The 18,919-nt window shown below is 39.6% G+C and overlaps 1 protein-coding gene across 1 annotated transcript in view; it reads right to left on the minus strand.

The window, feature by feature from the left end:
* PLTP (phospholipid transfer protein) overlaps positions 1–18,919 on the minus strand; it is a 122,144-nt gene that overhangs the window by 50,488 nt on the left and 52,737 nt on the right. Inside the window, exons 7-8 of the mRNA XM_082272065.1 lie at positions 7,378–7,441; positions 258–349 (exon numbers count right to left, since the gene is read on the minus strand). Of these exons, the coding sequence (XP_082128191.1) occupies positions 258–349; positions 7,378–7,441 (156 nt within the window). The remainder of the gene's footprint in view (positions 1–257; positions 350–7,377; positions 7,442–18,919) is intronic.

The raw sequence follows: 18,919 nt of genomic DNA on the forward strand, positions 1-18,919 counted from the left end.
TCTACTCAAGATGCTATGGTAAATTTGTCCCTGTTTTTTTTTTTTTTTTTTATTTATTCTCATAAACTCACAAAACTAAGAGTTTTTGGTTCAGGGAAATTTAACTGATGGCAAAATTTAAAAGTTTACCAAATACATTCCGCTCATCTGTTTTGGATAACCATATATCTTCCCATGTTTAGGCTACAGCACACTGACAGACCTCAACGTGACATTGTTGGGAAAACATCATTGCACATATTAGAGATATCACTTACCCTGAAATCCATATCCAGACTGTCCTCAGACACAAGTGGCTGACTCAGCAGAGAATAGTCTATGCCTATGTAATCGTCTACTGGATTCTTCACTGGAATAATGGAGAGAATCATTAAGTTAATGTGCCTATACATATATTAAGTCCACCCCCATCCATTAACTTTTGAACCATGGTGGGTATGAATGCCTCTCCCAGATCCTAACTCTAGTGCCAAAGCAAGGCCACAGAATTTACGGTAGTTGGAAATTACCATTTTATACTGATGGCAAAAATAAGTTACAGAATGAAAGTGGTTTAATCAGGTATAAAACAACCGAGCACTGAATTTGAAAGTGGAAGTTCTGAATTTGTATACTAATCTATGCATTTTCGTTTTTAAAGGCTCGACTCAGAATCTAACCCAATATAACCCTTCCAATGAAAACCACAGTCAAGAGTTTAGAATCCTGCAAGACATACTTTCTAAAAATCTAATGTGTGCTCACTGCATAATCCTTTATCAGGCATCCCCCACCAATTCAGATCAATCTCAGATTCTAAGGTATGTCTGATTATGGTATAAAAACATTAAACAATATTATACCTGCATATAATTTTTATTACCCTCTAACAAACTGAAAGTTGAATCTAATCTCCATAAGCATGTTTTTAAAAATATACAAACAAGACATGCAATGCAATTACAATTTTCAGGAAATATGACCATAGCTTGAAACCTTGTTAGTGAGTAATAGCTTAAAAAACACACTTCTCAATATGTGAAATTATGTGTTAAATATATATATTTTTTTTATTTATGCATCTTAAAAACAATACTAGTCATGTTTCAATAGCCTATATACTTCTATCTATCTAGCTCTCTCTCTCTCTCTCTCTATATATATATATATATATATATATATATATACATACATACACACAGGTGCATCTCACAAAATTAGAATATCATCAAAAAGTGAATTTATTTCAGTAATTCAATAAGTGAAACTAATATATTTTATTTAAAATGCGTTATACACAGAGTGATATAGTTCAAGCCATGTCATCTGCTGGTTTTGGTCCATTGTATTTTATCAAGTCCAAAGTCAGCGCAGCCCTCTACCAGGAAATTCTAGAGCACTTCATGCTTCCTACTGCCGGCCAGCTTTATGGAGATGCTGATTTCATTTTCCAGCAGACTTGGCACCTGCCCATACTGCCAAAAGTAACAATACCTGGTTTAATGATCATTGTATCACTGTGCTTGATTGGCCAGCAAACTCACCTGACTTAAACCCCATAGAGAATCTGTGGGGTATTGTCAAGAGGAAGATGAGAGACACCAGACCCAACAATGCAGATGAGCTGAAAGCCACTGTCAAAGAAACCTGGGCTTCCATAATACCTCAGCAGTGCCACAGGCTGATTGCCTCAATGCCAGGCCGCATTGATGCAGTAATTCATGCAAAAGAAGCCTGACCAAGTATTGAGTGCATACTGTACTGTACATGGACATACTTTTCAGTAAGCCAGTATTTCTGTATTAAAAACATTTTTTTTATTGGTCTTATGAAATTTTCTAATTTTCTGAGATATTGATTTTTGGGTTTTCATTAGCTGTAAGCCATAATCATCAAAATTAAAATAAAGAAATGCTTGAAATCACTCTGTGTGTAGCGCATCTATATAAAATATGAGTACTTTTTTAACTCAATTACTGAAATAAATTAACTTTTTGATTATATTCTAATTTTATGAGATGCACCTATATATAAATAGGAAAAACCCTTAATGATTTGCCTCTGTAATTGCCTTTGTTGGAAAAGCACCTAAGCAGACTACATTGTATATAGAGTCTATGTGAAAAAATACATTATGTATTTTGTGTCTTGAAAGTTGCAATTACAAGTTGCAAATTACAAAGGTTTTACAGGTGGTATTCGTCAATCATGTTAAAGCAGAATTTCCGAGCACAAAAAAATGTCCCTCAATAGCTACAAAAGCTATAAATACAAATGCCACTTCTATTTATACAATATTTGCTTATCCCCAAGTTCAGCTGTAAAGACAGGCGAGTCAGACTACATACTAAGGTTATGTAAAAAGGTTATTAGCAATTTACTATATAAATGCTATCCTTCTACTGCAATATTTCCTTATTAGGGCATGAATACATTAAAGTTTCCAACTTTTTATTATTATATTATTATATTATATTATATACGGTATTATTCAATTTAATGATAGGTATTAGAACGCAACAAAATTATAGTTACATTTTACTATGTAGAAGAGCTAAACATCTCCCCCCTCCCCCCCCCCCCCCCCAATTCTCTTTTCTACTAGTCATTTAGATTGAACAAGGAGATTCAAGTTACAAATTCTCTGATCTAGGATTGCCTGGAACTACTACCAGACACACATTTCTGCCCAAATACATACACAAGCTGTAACACAAAGAACTTTCGTACAGCTATACTTTTTAACATTGTTGTGTTGTATTCTATATTATATTATGTATCCTGTAATCGTTTGCTATTTGTTAATAAACACATTTTAGATTTTTATGCAAGAACAAAAGTACTTTTCATCTTTGAATGCCCCCAACTTATACAATCTTCTGCATAGAGACAGGCAGGATTTGGAAATCGTTCTTGCTGATTTTTGTGACCCAAATAAGTTTAGCTAGGGAAAACTTAATTCATTTAAAATTTCTACATACGATTAACAACACTTTCACAATTTATATCTTCAGCCCTCACAGAAATGGGATCCTTCTTTGCTGGTTCGGTTCTGTTCTTTTGTGTGAACATAATGACAACAAATTATCTCTGTGCTGAAGATGTTATATGTCAAAAACTGCCTATGGACACAGCTAAAGCTTTACTTCCCTTTTGCAGTAAGATACATTTTGGTTAAAATGGAAACAACAAATCCATCTATTGTGGCTGACTGGAAGATGACCATAAATAAGATAACAGTCTTTGGAAATCTGTATGCCAAGAATTCAAAGAGATAAGTTGTCTGATAGCATTCAGAAAACAATTCTGAAGCTGGCCATATACCTAACAATTTGATTGAACAATCAAACAATTGATTCCATTCTTTCCGAAATCCCAGAGCAATCAAAGATGTAAATAGTGGTTATGATTGACTGCAAGATGGAATTGAAGCTACCCTGATTGAATGCAGGTGCAAAAATTTGATTGCTTACAAAATTTCTTTCATTTTTTTGGTCTCTCAGTTTTTCAATGTTCTAGTTTGGTTGCATTGAAAGGTGCATTTTATTAATACCAGCCCAGTTTTGACTTCACAACTGACCAAATTCTGGTGGTTGGTTGAATTTTTGGGGCCATAAATTGCTTTTTTCCATTTAATTACTTGCAATTGTGATTCCTGGTGGCTTGAAAGTGGTTGAAACTGACTAAAACATGCCAAGGTTAAGTTCAGCTTAAGATGTACAGTACTGATTGTATAGCCAAAACTTTTGTTTTTAGTTTCAGATAGTGGTTAAAATCCCTATTAGGTTATTTTTTTTCTATCTCTGTCCAGATTGAAGGATTTTGCTTTATTCCCTGTTCTGGACACTTAAAAAGCAGAAACCTCCCAAAGTGAGGGTATTTACAATTTTAGACATTTGTCACTGTAACATTTGTTCCCATTGGATGATTCTTGCTCTGGCGACAACTCAAAAATTTTGGGTTTCCCCTTACTTTCTATTTTGGTGACCCTGGTTACTGTGACAAATAGAATGGTGAACTCCCCAGCTTGGGCACAAATAGCTAAGGTATAAAGCAGGCCATAGATGATACAATTTTATTTCCTTCCACCATGGGTCACAGCCAGTTTTGAAGGGGGAATCCCTCCTGTTGCGCTATTGTATTCTGCCAGTGTATTCAGCCAGCAGGATACAATGGTTACTGCTAGCCGCCATAGCTGCTGCCAGTACCCATATGTAGAAAAAGTTGACAGGCTAGTTGTACCCAAGTCAATCATTGGATCAACTTGGATACAATCAGCCTGCCCATACATGGATCGAAATTCAGACGGTCCCTGCTGAACCGACCGAATATCTATTTATGTATGACCAGCTTAACATTTTTAAAATCTTTTCACACAAGAGTTACACACCTTTCACCCAAGTGTCCACAATTCTAAACTCATTAATTTGGAAAAAATTGTGAATCCTGAATAAAAGCATGAATCTGGTGTAAAAACATTGATAAATAGACCCCTAAGGCTAGCCATATATGGCTCACATTTTATCACACGGTCCCCGTCGGCACCTTCTGGCTTGACAAACTTCAGATAATAGAAAATTGTCCAATCGGTTGCTGTCACTGTTCAGGTATTTAGACAGCTGCTGGTGCTGCGCCTGTCTGAATACAACAGTTGTGGCGCCGATTACTCAATTTACGCTGCTTAGTGTGGATGGGAGAATCAAGTAATTTTGCTAGCTATACATGCGTAGACTTCTCTGAGAGAAGTCTATGTGGGTATGGTTAGCCTTAAGACAGTTCATTTATATACGTTTGTGGACCTTGCAGTGTGTCACACTGTATGCATATACTGTCTAGGCACCCCCTGTATACATTGTCAGCTAATAGTAGGTCCAAATGTTACTTGAAAAGCAAAAGGTTTGATTTTAAAATTGCTTTACCCCTGTCTCCTGCAATAGCTTGGTGTGATATCAATATCCTTCTAGGAAAATTCCTGCAGAGCAAGCAAAATCTTGCGAGACACTACCATGCATTCTAAGCATGTCTCTTCCTGAGTTTTGGGCTTGCATTCCCCAGGATTCCGGAAGGAACCTGACATCACCCTTGCTTGGGAGCCATAAACAGAAGCCCAGGGTAAGGTAAATAAAAAAAAAACATCTAACTTTTTTATTGACATGAAAATTTTGGACCTACTATCAGCAAGTGATTTGGTGGAGGGGACTTGGACACATACATAGTGCATTGAACTCCAAGGTTTGCTTTATCATAGAATACATAAACAGCATTATAACTTTTTTTCATCTCAGAATTGTCATGAACAGTATGTGGAGTAACAGGCATCCTTATCAGAAACTGATATCTATGATCTACACAAATAAGTAAAACTACCCTAAACACGCATGTTAGATTTTAAAAATATAATATACTGTCAAATAAAAAAATCTCATTCCTTTTGATGTCTGTTTATTACTAGACAGAGTAAACCTTGACCCTCTTATTATTTATAACTTTAGGGACAGAGCGTCTTAATCTCGAACGCAAAATGTTTACTGGAAAACTTTTCTTTCAGGATGTTACATTGCAGAATCATTGCTTTTTAATGCTAAAAGCTAATCTTTTTGGTGACTTTACAGGTCATTTCCAAGGTTAAGAGATATAACCAAGACAAAAACAATTTCTATATTATGAAGTTGTGAAATTGCCCAAGGTAAGATTGCTGTGATTGCTGTGTTTTGCAAAGGCTTGGCTATCAGCTCATATTTAAAGTAAATCAGCAAAACCAGTATTATATATGTAGGCATGGGTTAAATTTAGTATTCTTCTTTCTCCTGTTTAGAGGTATATCCCTGGCCAGGCCCGCCCTCTGTGTACTATAGGGATGGGAGGAGTCAATCTGTGTCTCGTCATTGATGTCAGCAACATAGGAGGAGGCTGTTTCCTCTTAGCAGGGTGGCGCCCCCTGGGCCTGGGGGAAGCTATGGGGACCAGAGAAGGCATAGGGCCAATTTAGCTATGAGCAGCATGCCTGAACTGTATATAGCACCCATCCTGTAAATAATGAAATCATTTCAGGATTTGGAAAGTTGTGCTATTGCATGTTATTGCCAAAAGTTATGGATTTTCATGAGTGCCCATGTATTGAAGAAATACGAATTTATGGACTTTTGCAAACCAAACCCTTGCCTCATCATTTTCTGAGCCAGGAAAGGTTCGTGTTGGATGAATATTGTGAGTACAGTTTATCCATTATGGGAAGAACCATTAAACAGTATGTGGCTGTGCAAACCTGGATGGCTCAGAAGCAGGTGGTGGTTGGGGGACAGGAATCACTCTCCTGGTAGTGGGAGAAGACCCCCTAATGTATCACGCCCTAGGTGACACGGGCTTCCATGTGACATTGGAACTTGGTGTTCAGATGGATTCACCGAGCCCTAACCTGGGCCACGAAAAACCCAGGCCTATGTGTAGAGGTGCTCTGGGAGCAAGGGGTAAACAGAATTCAGGACCAGGAAGATGAGTCAGTGAGGCTTTTGGCCTGCGTCAATGCATGTGCCAAAGCGTGAGCTTGGTTATAGAACCAATCATTGGTCTAAAGCTCTGTCTGTAGGTATGCCCTGCTGCACATAGATCAGTGTTCCTCAACCTTTTTTCATTCGAGGCACCCTTTAAAAATCCTACAATCTCGAGGCACCCCATTCTTAAATGTAAGACACCCAATGTGATTTATTATTCCTAGGAAAATACACCTTGCACGTTGGTGATGACCAGTACTGCATTGTTTTTCTCCCTCCCACGCTAATGTGTATCCAGTGCAGACAGGGAGAAGAAAGGGAGAGCAAACAAGGATGCTGTGCAGGCACCCGACGTTCTCCTTATCAATCGATGGTGTCATTGGATGTTTGGGCGGATGAAAGGTTGTAATGGCACACAACGAAAACCCTGTGACTTTGTGTAACTGAAAGGCAGACTTTATCCACCTGCTAGCTTGTATACCATTTTTTGCAATTATTTAGGCATTTTGCCAAGGCACCCATGAAGACACCTGAAGGCACCCTGGTTGAAAAAGGCTGACATAGGTCATGCGTATGGAAAATGGAGCAGCCTGCCTATATACAGTATATACCATATTTTATTACTAGCCAACTAAAAAAGACAGCATTTTGAAAATATTATACTATTATACTACTATACTACAATATTTTAAACTACTGAATACATTTTTCCTCGGTATGGTGGTAGAGGGATAAGGTGATTGAGTACAGGAAAAATCAGGAACTTAAATTTTCTTTTGGCCAGCCACTGCTGAATGTTAAGCACCCAAGACAAAATGTATGGATTTTGTGGGAGACAAAAGAGGTGACTGTATAGAACATATAGATAACAATTATTGCAAAAACAAATAAATAGAAACAGACTTACCAGGAATAGTGTTAAGTAGAGAATTAATTAAGACCAACCCTGCGTGTCTCAGAGCTGGACAGATCTGTAATACAAATCATTAATATTACTTTAGGGAAAATACATTTAGAATGTTTTATAGCAGGTAATATAATTCAAATGCTTTGTTATGCTCCTCAGATGTATTTAGTTATTTATTTCCAGGCATGTATAAATCTTAACAATACCTTTGAACAGGCTCTGCTTCTCTTCTCTTTAATCATGCCACAGAGCTGTTGTAATAAATGTAACACCCTCCTAGGTAGGGGTTGGTAAAGGCATTGTTTTGCCTCATCTACTTATCAGGGGAGCCTGATCAGCAGTTCTGCCTGTTACATGTGTCCATGTGTGATTCACTTGGTCTGAGGGAGTGTCCCCACTGTATCCAATAGGTGAGCCTGTTGGACAGTGGAGGAAACCCAGTCAGTGACACACAGGCTTTTGTGGCTGTCCCAGTGGGAGGGCACAAGAGTGGTGCATCCTGGGATAGGCTATAAAGGCCAGGGGCACATGTGACAGGGCGTCTTTGGGTGGGAAGCCAGGTCCCCGGAGGAGGGTGACGTTGGTTTCTCCTCCTGTCAGCAAGGAAGGTGGTCACAGGCAGTTGGCCTAGTGGATCCAGTGTGTGATGCTGAGCCAAGAGGTCCAGGATACTGACAAGTGGAGCTGAAGGCAGAGCAACCCAGGGAAAACCAGTGTCCATGAGTACCTGGAAGCTTGCCAGGGGTCTGCCCAGGAAGGGGACCACTCCAGTGGAGAGTCAGTGGACAAGGGGCTAGCATGCACGGGGAGTAAGAAAGTGGGTGCCAAGTCAGGACCCTGAAGAGAAATCCAGTCAGGAACCTATTTTCCACTTCACTTCAGTGGCAAGGTGAAGCAGCGGCCTCAGTACAATTAGTGTCCTCAGAATCTGTGCATAGTTCAAGTTGGAGTATCCCACTCATCCCTTCTCCCATCCAAGTTCCAAAATAAAACACATAAACCAAATCCACTGGACTGTTCATTGTCTGAGCCAAGTCTTAAAGTGATAAGTTTTATGGACTGTTGCTATGGGTAACCCAGGGGAATCCACACTCAGCAGCTTCCTAGGGGGCAGTGCTACAGAAATAAATCAAACTGGGGTTGATTTACTAAAACTGAAGAGTGCAAAATCTGATGCAGCTCTGCATAAAAACCAAACAGCTTCCAGGTTTTTTTTTTTTTTTGGGGCAAAGCTTGATTGAATAATCTGAAGTTAGAAGCTGATTGGCTACCATGCACAGTTGCACCAGATTTTGCACTCTCCAATTTTAGTAAATCAATTAAATTTGAATCAGCACAAAGGAGTCAGCACAGAAAAAGTTAACCAAAAGGTTCATTCCATTTCTGATCTCCGGTTCCTTTACTCACCTTCCTTTCGCTCCTTCACCATTTCATTTGCCCCAGCAAATTGAAATTAAGAACCTTTATTAAAGAAAAGTTAAATGCTTTCAGCGATGAGGGAGCATTTGACTCTCAACCCCCCCCCCCCCCACCACCACCACCTTAGTTTTGGGTGCCAAAGTTATCAATCAGAAGGCTCGAAGAGAGTTTTCAGCCCTATGTAAGCTCTGCCCAAAGTGACCTAGAGCTTACATAGGGCTGAAGACTCTCTTCCCAACCCTGCTTTGCAGAGTTCGAGCCTTCTGATTGATCACTTTGGCACCCAAAATTAAGGTGGGGGGGGGGATTCACAAGCTCATCCCTTATACAGTTAGAAAACACGCCCCTAGGCTCACACTTAACTCTTTGATCACCCCTAGGTTAACCCCTTCCCTGCACTGATTACTGTAGTAATGTCACTGGTCCCCCCAAAAGTGTCAAAAATGTCAGTTAGGGGTCCGATCTGTCCGCCGTAATGTCGCAGTCACGCTAAAAATCACAGACTAGTAAAAATAAATAAATAAATAAAAATGACATAAATCTTTCCCCTAGTTTGTAGACGCGATAACTTTTGCGCAAACCAGTCAAAATACACCTATTGCGATTTTTTTTTTTTTTTACCAAAAATATGTAGCAGAATACAAATTGGCCTAAAAGGATGAAAATGTTTGATTTTTACATTTTTTTTAAAATGTTATTTAGCAGAATGTGAAAAATGTATATATTTTTTTTCAGAAATGTCGCTTTTTTTTGTTTAAAGCGCAAAAAATAAAAATCACACAGGTGATCAAATACCCCCAAAAGAAAGTTCTATTTGTGAGAAAAAAAAGGACATCAATTTTATTTCAGTACAGCGTCGCATGACCGCAAAATTTTCCGTTAAATTAACGCAGTGTCGAATTGCAAAAAAAGGCCTGGTCATTAAGAGGGCAAATCCCCCACTGGCTCTAACACCAAGAACCGAGCGATCAAACACTGTAGAACGCTCAATTTTCAGAGCTCCCTGAGCAGAGAGCTGGTGTCTGTCAGTCACCGCTCTCTGCTCTGCCCCCCTCCCCCCACTCACTGGAGCGGTGGGCTGTTGAGGGGGTAGGAGCGGCCAGCTCAGGCTTTCATTGGCTCGCTGGGAGGCTGAGATGGGTGCTGGTCCAGGAATGTGGGCAGATCCCAACCATATGGTGGCAATCTTGTCCGAGCCTGGACTAGCTCTGTGACGTCAGCTGACGCTTCAGCCCACTGTCTGCTGAAAACGGGTCACAGAAGTGTAGAATGAACTGCACTCCTGTGATCCATAGGAGAAGTACAGCCAAACAAGCTACTTCTCCTTTAAGCATTTCATGTACCATTTTAGGTCACCCTACAATTATCTGAAGTTATAGCTACAGCTCCTAGCAAAATTGATCAATTTATGGACTTTTATATTGATTGCATGTTTATATATTAACCACATTAAGACCGCCCACCGCAGTTTTACTGCTGGGCTCGCTCCTGCCCCCACTAGGCAGCAGAGATGCCGATACATGGGGCAATTACGGCCGCCGGGCACGCGCGATCGCATCCAGCTGAGAGAGGAGGACAGTCAGCTTTTGTAAACACAGCTGACTGTTCTTCTCTCTGAAATGATCAGAGAGCGCCTGTGATCCTTCTATATAGGATCACAGGTCTCTGTGGTCATTTCACAAGCCCATCCCTCATACAGTTAGAAAACACGCCCCTAGCCTCACACTTAACTCTTTGATCACCCCTAGGTTAACCCCTTCCCTGCACTGATTACTGTAGTATTGTCACTGGTCCCCCCAAGTGTCAAAAATGTCAGTTAGGGGTCCGATCTGTCCGCCGTAATGTCACAGTCACGCTAAAAATCACAGACTAGTAAAAATAAATAAATAAATAAAAATGACATAAATCTTTCCCCTAGTTTGTAGACACAATAACCTTTGCACAAACCAATCAAAATACACCTATTGCGATTTTTTTTTTTTTACCAAAAATATGTAGCAGAATACAAATTGGCCTAAAAGGATGAAATTTTTTGATTTTTACATATTTGTTTTTAAATGTTATATAGCAGAATGTGAAAAAAATATATATTTTTTTTTTTTCAGAAATGTCACTTATTTTTTTGTTTAACCTTCCTAGCGGTATTCCCGAGCGTGACTCGGGGTTAGATTTTAGAGCCAAAAGCGGTAACCCCGAGCCACACTCGGGGTACCGCTAGGAAGATCGCTGGATCCTGGAAGAGGTTTTACTTACCTTTTCTCCGGGATCCAGCGAAGAATGCGGGCGGTATGCGGCGGCGGAGCTTGCTCCCGATCGTCTGCGAGCTCCGGCTTCCGTCTCCGGCGACGTGACGTCCACCGGGGGGTGGAACCGGCGGCAAATTCAAATGTAAAACACACCAAACACACTGATACCATTCAAAATAAAATAAAATCACATTACATTGCCCCCCCAGTGCCCTTTTCTGCAGTTTTACTGTACTTTTTATGTAAATATATATATATATATACACATGTGTGTATATATATATATATATATATATATATATATATATATATATTTACAGTATATATATATATATATATATATATATATATACGTATATATATATGTATATATATTTATATATACATATATATGTATATATATATATATATATATATATATATATATACATACACACACGTATATATATATATATATATATATACGTAATTCTTGTGAATGAGCAGCCCAAACCAACTGTATACATTATATATATATATATATATATATATATATATATAATATATGTATACATAATATATGTATACATACATATATATATAATATATATAATAAATGTATACAGTTGGTTTGGGCTGCTCATTCATAAGAATTACATGCAAAATAATGGTACCGCTTTCAGCACCTAAAATCCAAAAGAATCATACCGCCAGGAAGGTTAAAGCGCAAAAAATAAAAATTACACAGGTGATTAAATACCCCCAAAATAAAGCTCTATTTGTGAGAAAAAAAGGACATCAATTTTATTTCAGTACAGCGTCGCATGACCGCACAATTTTCATTTAAAGTAACGCAGTGCCGAATCGCAAAAAAGGCCTGGTCATTAAGAGGGCAAATCCTTCCGGTCCAGAACTGGTTAAAGATAGGCTTTTTTATATATTTGTATGTGTTTTTTTTAAAAAATGTTACAGTTTTTATGTTTTACTTTGCTGAGAGAAATGTTTATACATTATTCATTTAATCTGTATTGAGCATTGTATAATTATATAAGTATATTTGACAGACAAAAAGGAAGCAAATAAGAGAAGTTCTTTGTTAAGGTTTACATGCACTTTGGGGTCTATTTATAAAATAATTTTTTGGATAAAAGTCACAAGCATTTGCCCAGCAGTGACGAGTTCTGACTGTATTTTGCTTAAAGGTTAACTCCACTTTCATGGGAAAAAAGAAATTTGCAAAAAAAAAAAAAAAAATCTAATATAGCGTATATATAATTGTGACACAAGTCATATATTGTCTTTGAATGTCATTAAAAAAATGACCTTTCCTATTCAATCTGCAGTGCTGTAATTTTCTCTAGAATGCAAAGCAGTATGGCTACCTGGAGGCCATCTGTACATGGAATGTGTACATAATGCCCCCCAGATATGTCATTTTCTGCTTGTGTGATTGGCTTACTGATTTTCCCCGAAATCTGAACTAAGATACAAAACTGATTTTTAGTGTTATGCAAGCACTCCCGCCAAAGCATATCTATGTGCAGCAGCTGTTCCAGAATAATACTTATAAACCACTAATAACACGCCACGTGCTATAACAGCTCATATGTCAATAAATTATAAAGTACCGTATATACTCGAGTATAAGCCGAGTTTTTCAGCATGTTTTTTCATGCTGAAAATGCACCCCTCGGCTTATACTCGAGTCACTGACTGGAGTGTCTTTTTAAAAATGGCGCCGCTCGGCGCCGACGTGTCACTGCGCATGTGCCGCATGCCCGAGAATAGCCGAACACCCGAGCATCGGCGGCGCATTTGCGGTGACGTATGACGGCGCCGGGTGGCGCGATTTTTAAATAGAAGACGGTGCCTCACCGACAGGTAAGAGAGACGCCTCCACAGCCCCTGCATTTCCTCATGCAGTGCTGCGGGCATGGTACAGGACATTCTCCTGTACCATGCCCGCAGCACTGCATCTCCTGTGTCATGCCTGTAATTACTGTGCCATCCCTATACCTACTGTGCCATCCCTATACCTACTGTGCCATGCCTGTACCATCACCTGTGCCCTGACCTGTGCCATGCCTGTACCATCACCTGTGCCCTGACCTGTGCCATGCCTGTACCATGACCTGTACCATGACCTGTGCCATGCCTGTACCATGACCTGTGCCATGCCTGTACCATGATCTGTGCCATGCCTGTACCATCACCTGTGCCCTGACCTGTGCCATGCCTGTACCATGACCTGTGCCATGACCTGTGCCATGCCTGTACCATGACCTGTGCCATGCCTGTACCATGACCTGTGCCATGCCTGTACCATCACCTGTGCCATGCCTGTACCATCACCTGTGCCATGCCTGTACCATCACCTGTGCCCTGACCTGTACCATGCCCTTACCATGACCTGTGCAATGCCTGTACTATGACCTGCGCCATCTCCTGTACCATGCCCACAGCCCCTGTTTTGTGTCTCGTGGTGGTCCAGTTGGGTTCAGTAGCTGCTGCATTTCACACCCTAGGCTTATACTCGAGTCAATAAGTTTTCCCACTTTTTTGTGCTTAAAGTAGGGGTCTCGGCTTATATTCGGGTCGGCTTATACTCGAGTATATACGGTAATTAGTCCCAATAGTATCGGTATTAAATTCCACAGTGAAAGTCTATAAAATGTGATAAAGAGTCCATTCAATGTACTGTGAAAATTGTTGTTGTGCCGATTCACCAAGAATATCCCCTTGGTGCTGCTGTGTGCTTAAGTAAAAGACCGCACTCACCAGGTGATGTTGGCCCATTTGTTATATTTGTCAATCACGCTTGTTGGTCACCCAGGGACCCGAGGGTATCTGCCAACTGTAGCCTGGTGTCCTCTCTTCGTTTTAATATGGCTCAGTAGTTCCAATGGCAAAATCAACCAAGTGGTTAAATAGAGAGAGAAGAAGGGCCTCTCATAGCATAAAAAGTTTCGTAATTATTTTGTTAAAATCGTTGATTTTGCATAAAAACTTTTAAAACATTCCATGAATCCAAACCCACACTCTCTGGGCATACTGGAAGCCGCTGGGCGACCGTGTGCGTTCCACCTTAGCTGGAAGTTGCACACCATGAGTTACTCTTGATGCGTTTAGTCATTACATGATGTCCTCAGAAGTTGGAACTACTGAGCCATTATACCACAAGGAGAGGACACCAGGCTACAGTCGGCATATGAAAAAAGAAAAACTAAAAGCTAAATATCAGTTTTACATCGAATATTGCCAGACAAACCGAGAGTCATATTTAAAGGTACCTCTAACTTGAGGGATTTATTGGCCCCTAATGTTATTGAGGCCCCCGTGGCTAGACTTACCTTTTTGGATCATCTAAAGGGTTTCTATAGATGCAATAGGTGTCAGGTATGCCGTCTGAACCATATTAAAAGTAAAAATACCAAGTCTTTTAGATCAACTAGCACTGGTAAGCTTTTTGACATCAAGCCTTTCATTTCCTGCACGAGCACTGGGGTAGTTTATCTCCTCCAGTGCTCGTGTGGATTCCAATATATAGGTAGAACTAAACGTCCACTTTTCGTACGTTTAAACGAGCATATAGCAAATATACGCAAGGGGGTACGATAAACATTCTGTGTCAAAGCACTTCTTGATCCATCACAATAAAAATCCCCTCCAATGTCACCTTTTTGGGCATTGATAAATTTACCCCTAAATGGCGAGGTGAGCCTTTTGTGTGGGGCCTTTCTAGGCTAGAAATGGCGTGGATTTTTAAGGTTAAGACATATACGCCTTATGGTATGAATGTCGATACCGACGTTAACGCCTTCATTAACAACTCATAGGTGAATATGATTCCGGACACTTATGAAGATGAGTATTGGTTGCTTTTTGAAGTGGCGAATAATATTTATCCATCATATGGTTTCTGTACTATTGGGGTCAATATGATATTTCCTTTTGTTTGTCATTTTCAATTAATATGTTCTCCTATGTTTACTATGATTTTATTTTTTGTATTTGGTTTTATTTATGAGGTTAGATTCATGTGATTTTACATAATTTAAAAAATACTTTTGAGTCTTGCTCATATTGGTTGGGTGTCACTCTTTAGCTGACTACTCAATCTCGTAGCTCAAATTGTAGCAATACAATATGAATATGATTATTTTGTACGTATATGCCAATACTGTGTAGGGGTATCCCCTTGAGACCTGAGAGTCACTTGCCCATAGTGTTGCCATACGTTTAAACCCCTTATCCATATCAACATGTGGCTATTTAGGCATTATAGGTGCTGTGACAGATTTGATTCTGTAACGTACACATTTAGATTAATTGCGGCTCTATTCCCAGATGTTTGGATTCAATACAGCATCATAAGAGATGTCGCCAATTTAATTTGACCTTAACCAAGATGGCGATGTGATACTCGGGTCTCTTGGGAGGATCCTCCTTACGATTGTTATTTAAGAGGTGGCGTCAGTGCGCCGCCCGTACCTTGAGAACGTCAGTTTTTGACGAAACGTACGTCGGTCGCGGCGTGCTGACGTCACCTCTACGAGACGAGACGATACTCAGGCGGGTGTTTGTAGCCGACTGGCCGGCGGCTCCAATTCAGCGCTATTCCTCTGTACTTATGTAAGTGCAATTCTTTGTTTTATTTACTTTTAATAAATGGTTTTACGCTATGGGCTCTCCCCCTATCATTTGTTCTATGTAATACCTCGGAGCATCTGTGTGGATCAGCTTTATTGCCAAGGGAGTGTTTAAGCCTATTTACTGGTGGACGGCCATACAGCAGCTTTCCCTGATTGTTATATGCAATTGGTTGCTGACATCTGGTAAGCAAGATTTTCTGGTGGTGGCTCTACCTATTTGAGTGATCAATGTCGCATGATTTGCCTACCAACTTCTGGTAATTATATTGGGAGCACGGAGGTGGTCCTTTATATATCTACTGAGATCTGTTATGCTCACTTTCTCTTGCTTCTGGTAAGCAGCCTGTGCTGGTGGTGGTGCACACTTATCATCTCTTTGATTCACACGGGAGATTAAATTTTTATACAATATCACGCTATGTTTATTTTATGTTTCATTACTATATTCACCGATCCACATCTCTGAGCTGATATCATCTGTAAGGAGTCCTCTGCAGAGTTCCATTGGCCTGATTTTTGTGTATATAAACGCTCATCTTACTGCTATATCTGGTAAGCAGTACCTATACATATTGAATGCATTTGTGCCTTACTGGATTGGACTTCAGCAGTTTATCCATTATTGAATATTTTGCACTTTAATTTTCTGGGACTTTCAACATTTATTTTTAGATCTTATCACATATGGTCTATGTCATTTAGCGCAGCTTTTTCCCACTATACAGTCGGCATATATCCTTGGGTCCCTGGGTGACCAACAAGCGACTAATTACTTTAAAATTTACTGACACTTATTATGTATTATTTGGCACTACTTTTCGCAAGCACTGTTATAGCACATTGTGTGTTATTAGTGGTTTATAAATCAGATTTTTTGCATTCTCTGCAACAAAAATTTCATTTTTGGTGATATACACTCAAATGGAAATCAAGTCTAAAAGGATGCAGATCCTGCCACTTTTCTCATTAGAGCCCTGCAGGTGCAGCAGCTGATTGATAATTATAAAACCACTCCCATACAGATTCACTTTGCACATGGACAAAGACAAACAGCTATTTCTTCAGAATAACAAAAGGTAGGAATCTGAAACAAAGTTTGATACAATTCCTGCAACGTACATAGATCACCCAGAGGGGAACGTTTTTTTTCTCAACAAAACTGGAGTTAATATGTTGATTTGCTTTGATTTTTGGCTCCATCTAGTGGCAATAATGCAGCATTTTTCCTTACTGAGTTATTTTAGGAACAATATGACATTATGGCCACTAGAAGGAGCTGATATACATAGGAAATCGACATATTAAGCTAAATACAGTCAAAATTTTCATCACGGCTGGGTGAATGCTTGTAATATCATAGTATCATAGTGGAAAATATATCATAGTAGTTGAGGTTGAATAAAGAAAATAGTGCTTCCAGTTCAACCCGTGTAGGTGTGTGTGGCCGTAATCCTTTCTCATACCCCTCAATGTTCTAATCCTTGAGATGTATGTCCAAGAGTGTTTTGAAAGTAGCCATACTTCCCGCAGAAACCACCTCTTGTGGTAGAGAATTCCACAATCTTGTAGCCCTAACAGTAAAGAACCCCCTGCGTTGCCTGAGGTTAAAACGCTTCTCCTCTAATAACATTGTATGTCCTCGCATCCTGATGGAATCCTTGCGACTGAATACTTTTTTTTCTATGCTGAGATCACCATTGAGGTATTTGTAAATTGCTATCATGTCCCCTCTCAGGCATCTCTTCTCCAGGGAGAATAAATGAAGCGATTGTAAACGTTCTTCATAATTAAGGTCCTCCAATCCCTAATTAGTTTAGTTGCCCTTCTCTGGACTCTCTCCAGCTCCAACACATCCCTCCTGAGGACTGGCGACCAGAACTGGACAGAATACTCCAGATGCGGTAGGACCAGAGTTTTAATATTCAATAACATTTTTTTTTACAAATAGACTCCTCAAATTCTGTATGCAAGCTAAGTACAAATAAAATTCTTCCTAAATCTTTTAACTAAAACTTGCCACATATTGATAGATATCAACATATTTCTCCATCCACACTATACTGTGCGGATAGACGAATCTGAAGTGCTGGCAATTGTACTTTGTATTTTCAGTCGAAGGATATCAGGGAGGAGGGTGCCTATAGGGCCATTAACAAAGCGTATTTAGGTTGGTCAAAATTCAATCGGTGTATCACTATCTTAAGTCCCAAGAGCTAACATTAACGTTACGCAAAAACAAAAGTTTTTAAAACATTAGCATACACTGATAAGTTTATTTACATCAAGCTGATTTCTATAACATATACTGTATATCCTAACATAATGGAAAACACTATATGTTTCCCTTAAGAATATATGCTCACAACTGTATTTTAGGGATACACATGTGCAAAAAACAACATCATATTGCATCTGGGCACCTTATGTGCATGAACATATGAAAGAATGAAGTCTATAATCACCTATACATATGTTACAATTATGCTGCTAATCGCATCTTTCGCATGTGGTCTGGCCCCCGGATTATTATGTGTGTTTTTGAAAAGGAATGCATTGAAGGCTTGCCATAATAGAGTACAGGTGTCTGCTGTTCTTGTTCTTCTCTTCATGTTAAACCATGTAAAGGCATAGACTATATAAAGTAATAGGTTGTTTTATGCAACACCCCAAATGACGCAGGGACCCAGCTGCTCCTGGTTCAGACCTTTTTCCTTTAGCCTGGGGACCACACACGTCAGTAATGGCTAAGAGTTCTAAGAATACGCAAACAAGGGAATTTATGACATATGAATTCAGCAGTTGTGCCACTGTGAATAATGCTCTTGATTTTTTATGAAACACCGGTAAAAAAAACTGCTCAGAATCATTGCCCATTTAGGACAAGTACCACTTCCAATGTACCAATGTACCAAGACACATTAAAGAGGAAGTAAACTTCCTTTCCTGACTTTTACCTACAGGTAAGCCTATAATTAGTGTAAATGTTTCCCAAACGTGCAGCGTTTATGAGATATCTACATTAATTGCAGCCAGTGACATCACTAGTGCATGCGTTCTGAAGGAATGTCCACCCGTGTCGTTCCTTCCGAGCCCCGTGCCATGAATGGCTGCTCCTGCATGCATGCGTGGGAGTGACATCATCAGGGTTTGGGCCAGTCACAAAGTCGTAGCCCACGAACCCGGAAGCAAGACAGGTGAAGATGAAAGCGGCTGCATCACTGACATCCCGACACAGGAACAGCTTCA

Source organism: Pelophylax lessonae, assembly GCF_965119305.1.
Source record: "Pelophylax lessonae genome assembly, chromosome: 11".
In the NCBI taxonomy this organism is placed as follows: domain Eukaryota; kingdom Metazoa; phylum Chordata; class Amphibia; order Anura; family Ranidae; genus Pelophylax; species Pelophylax lessonae.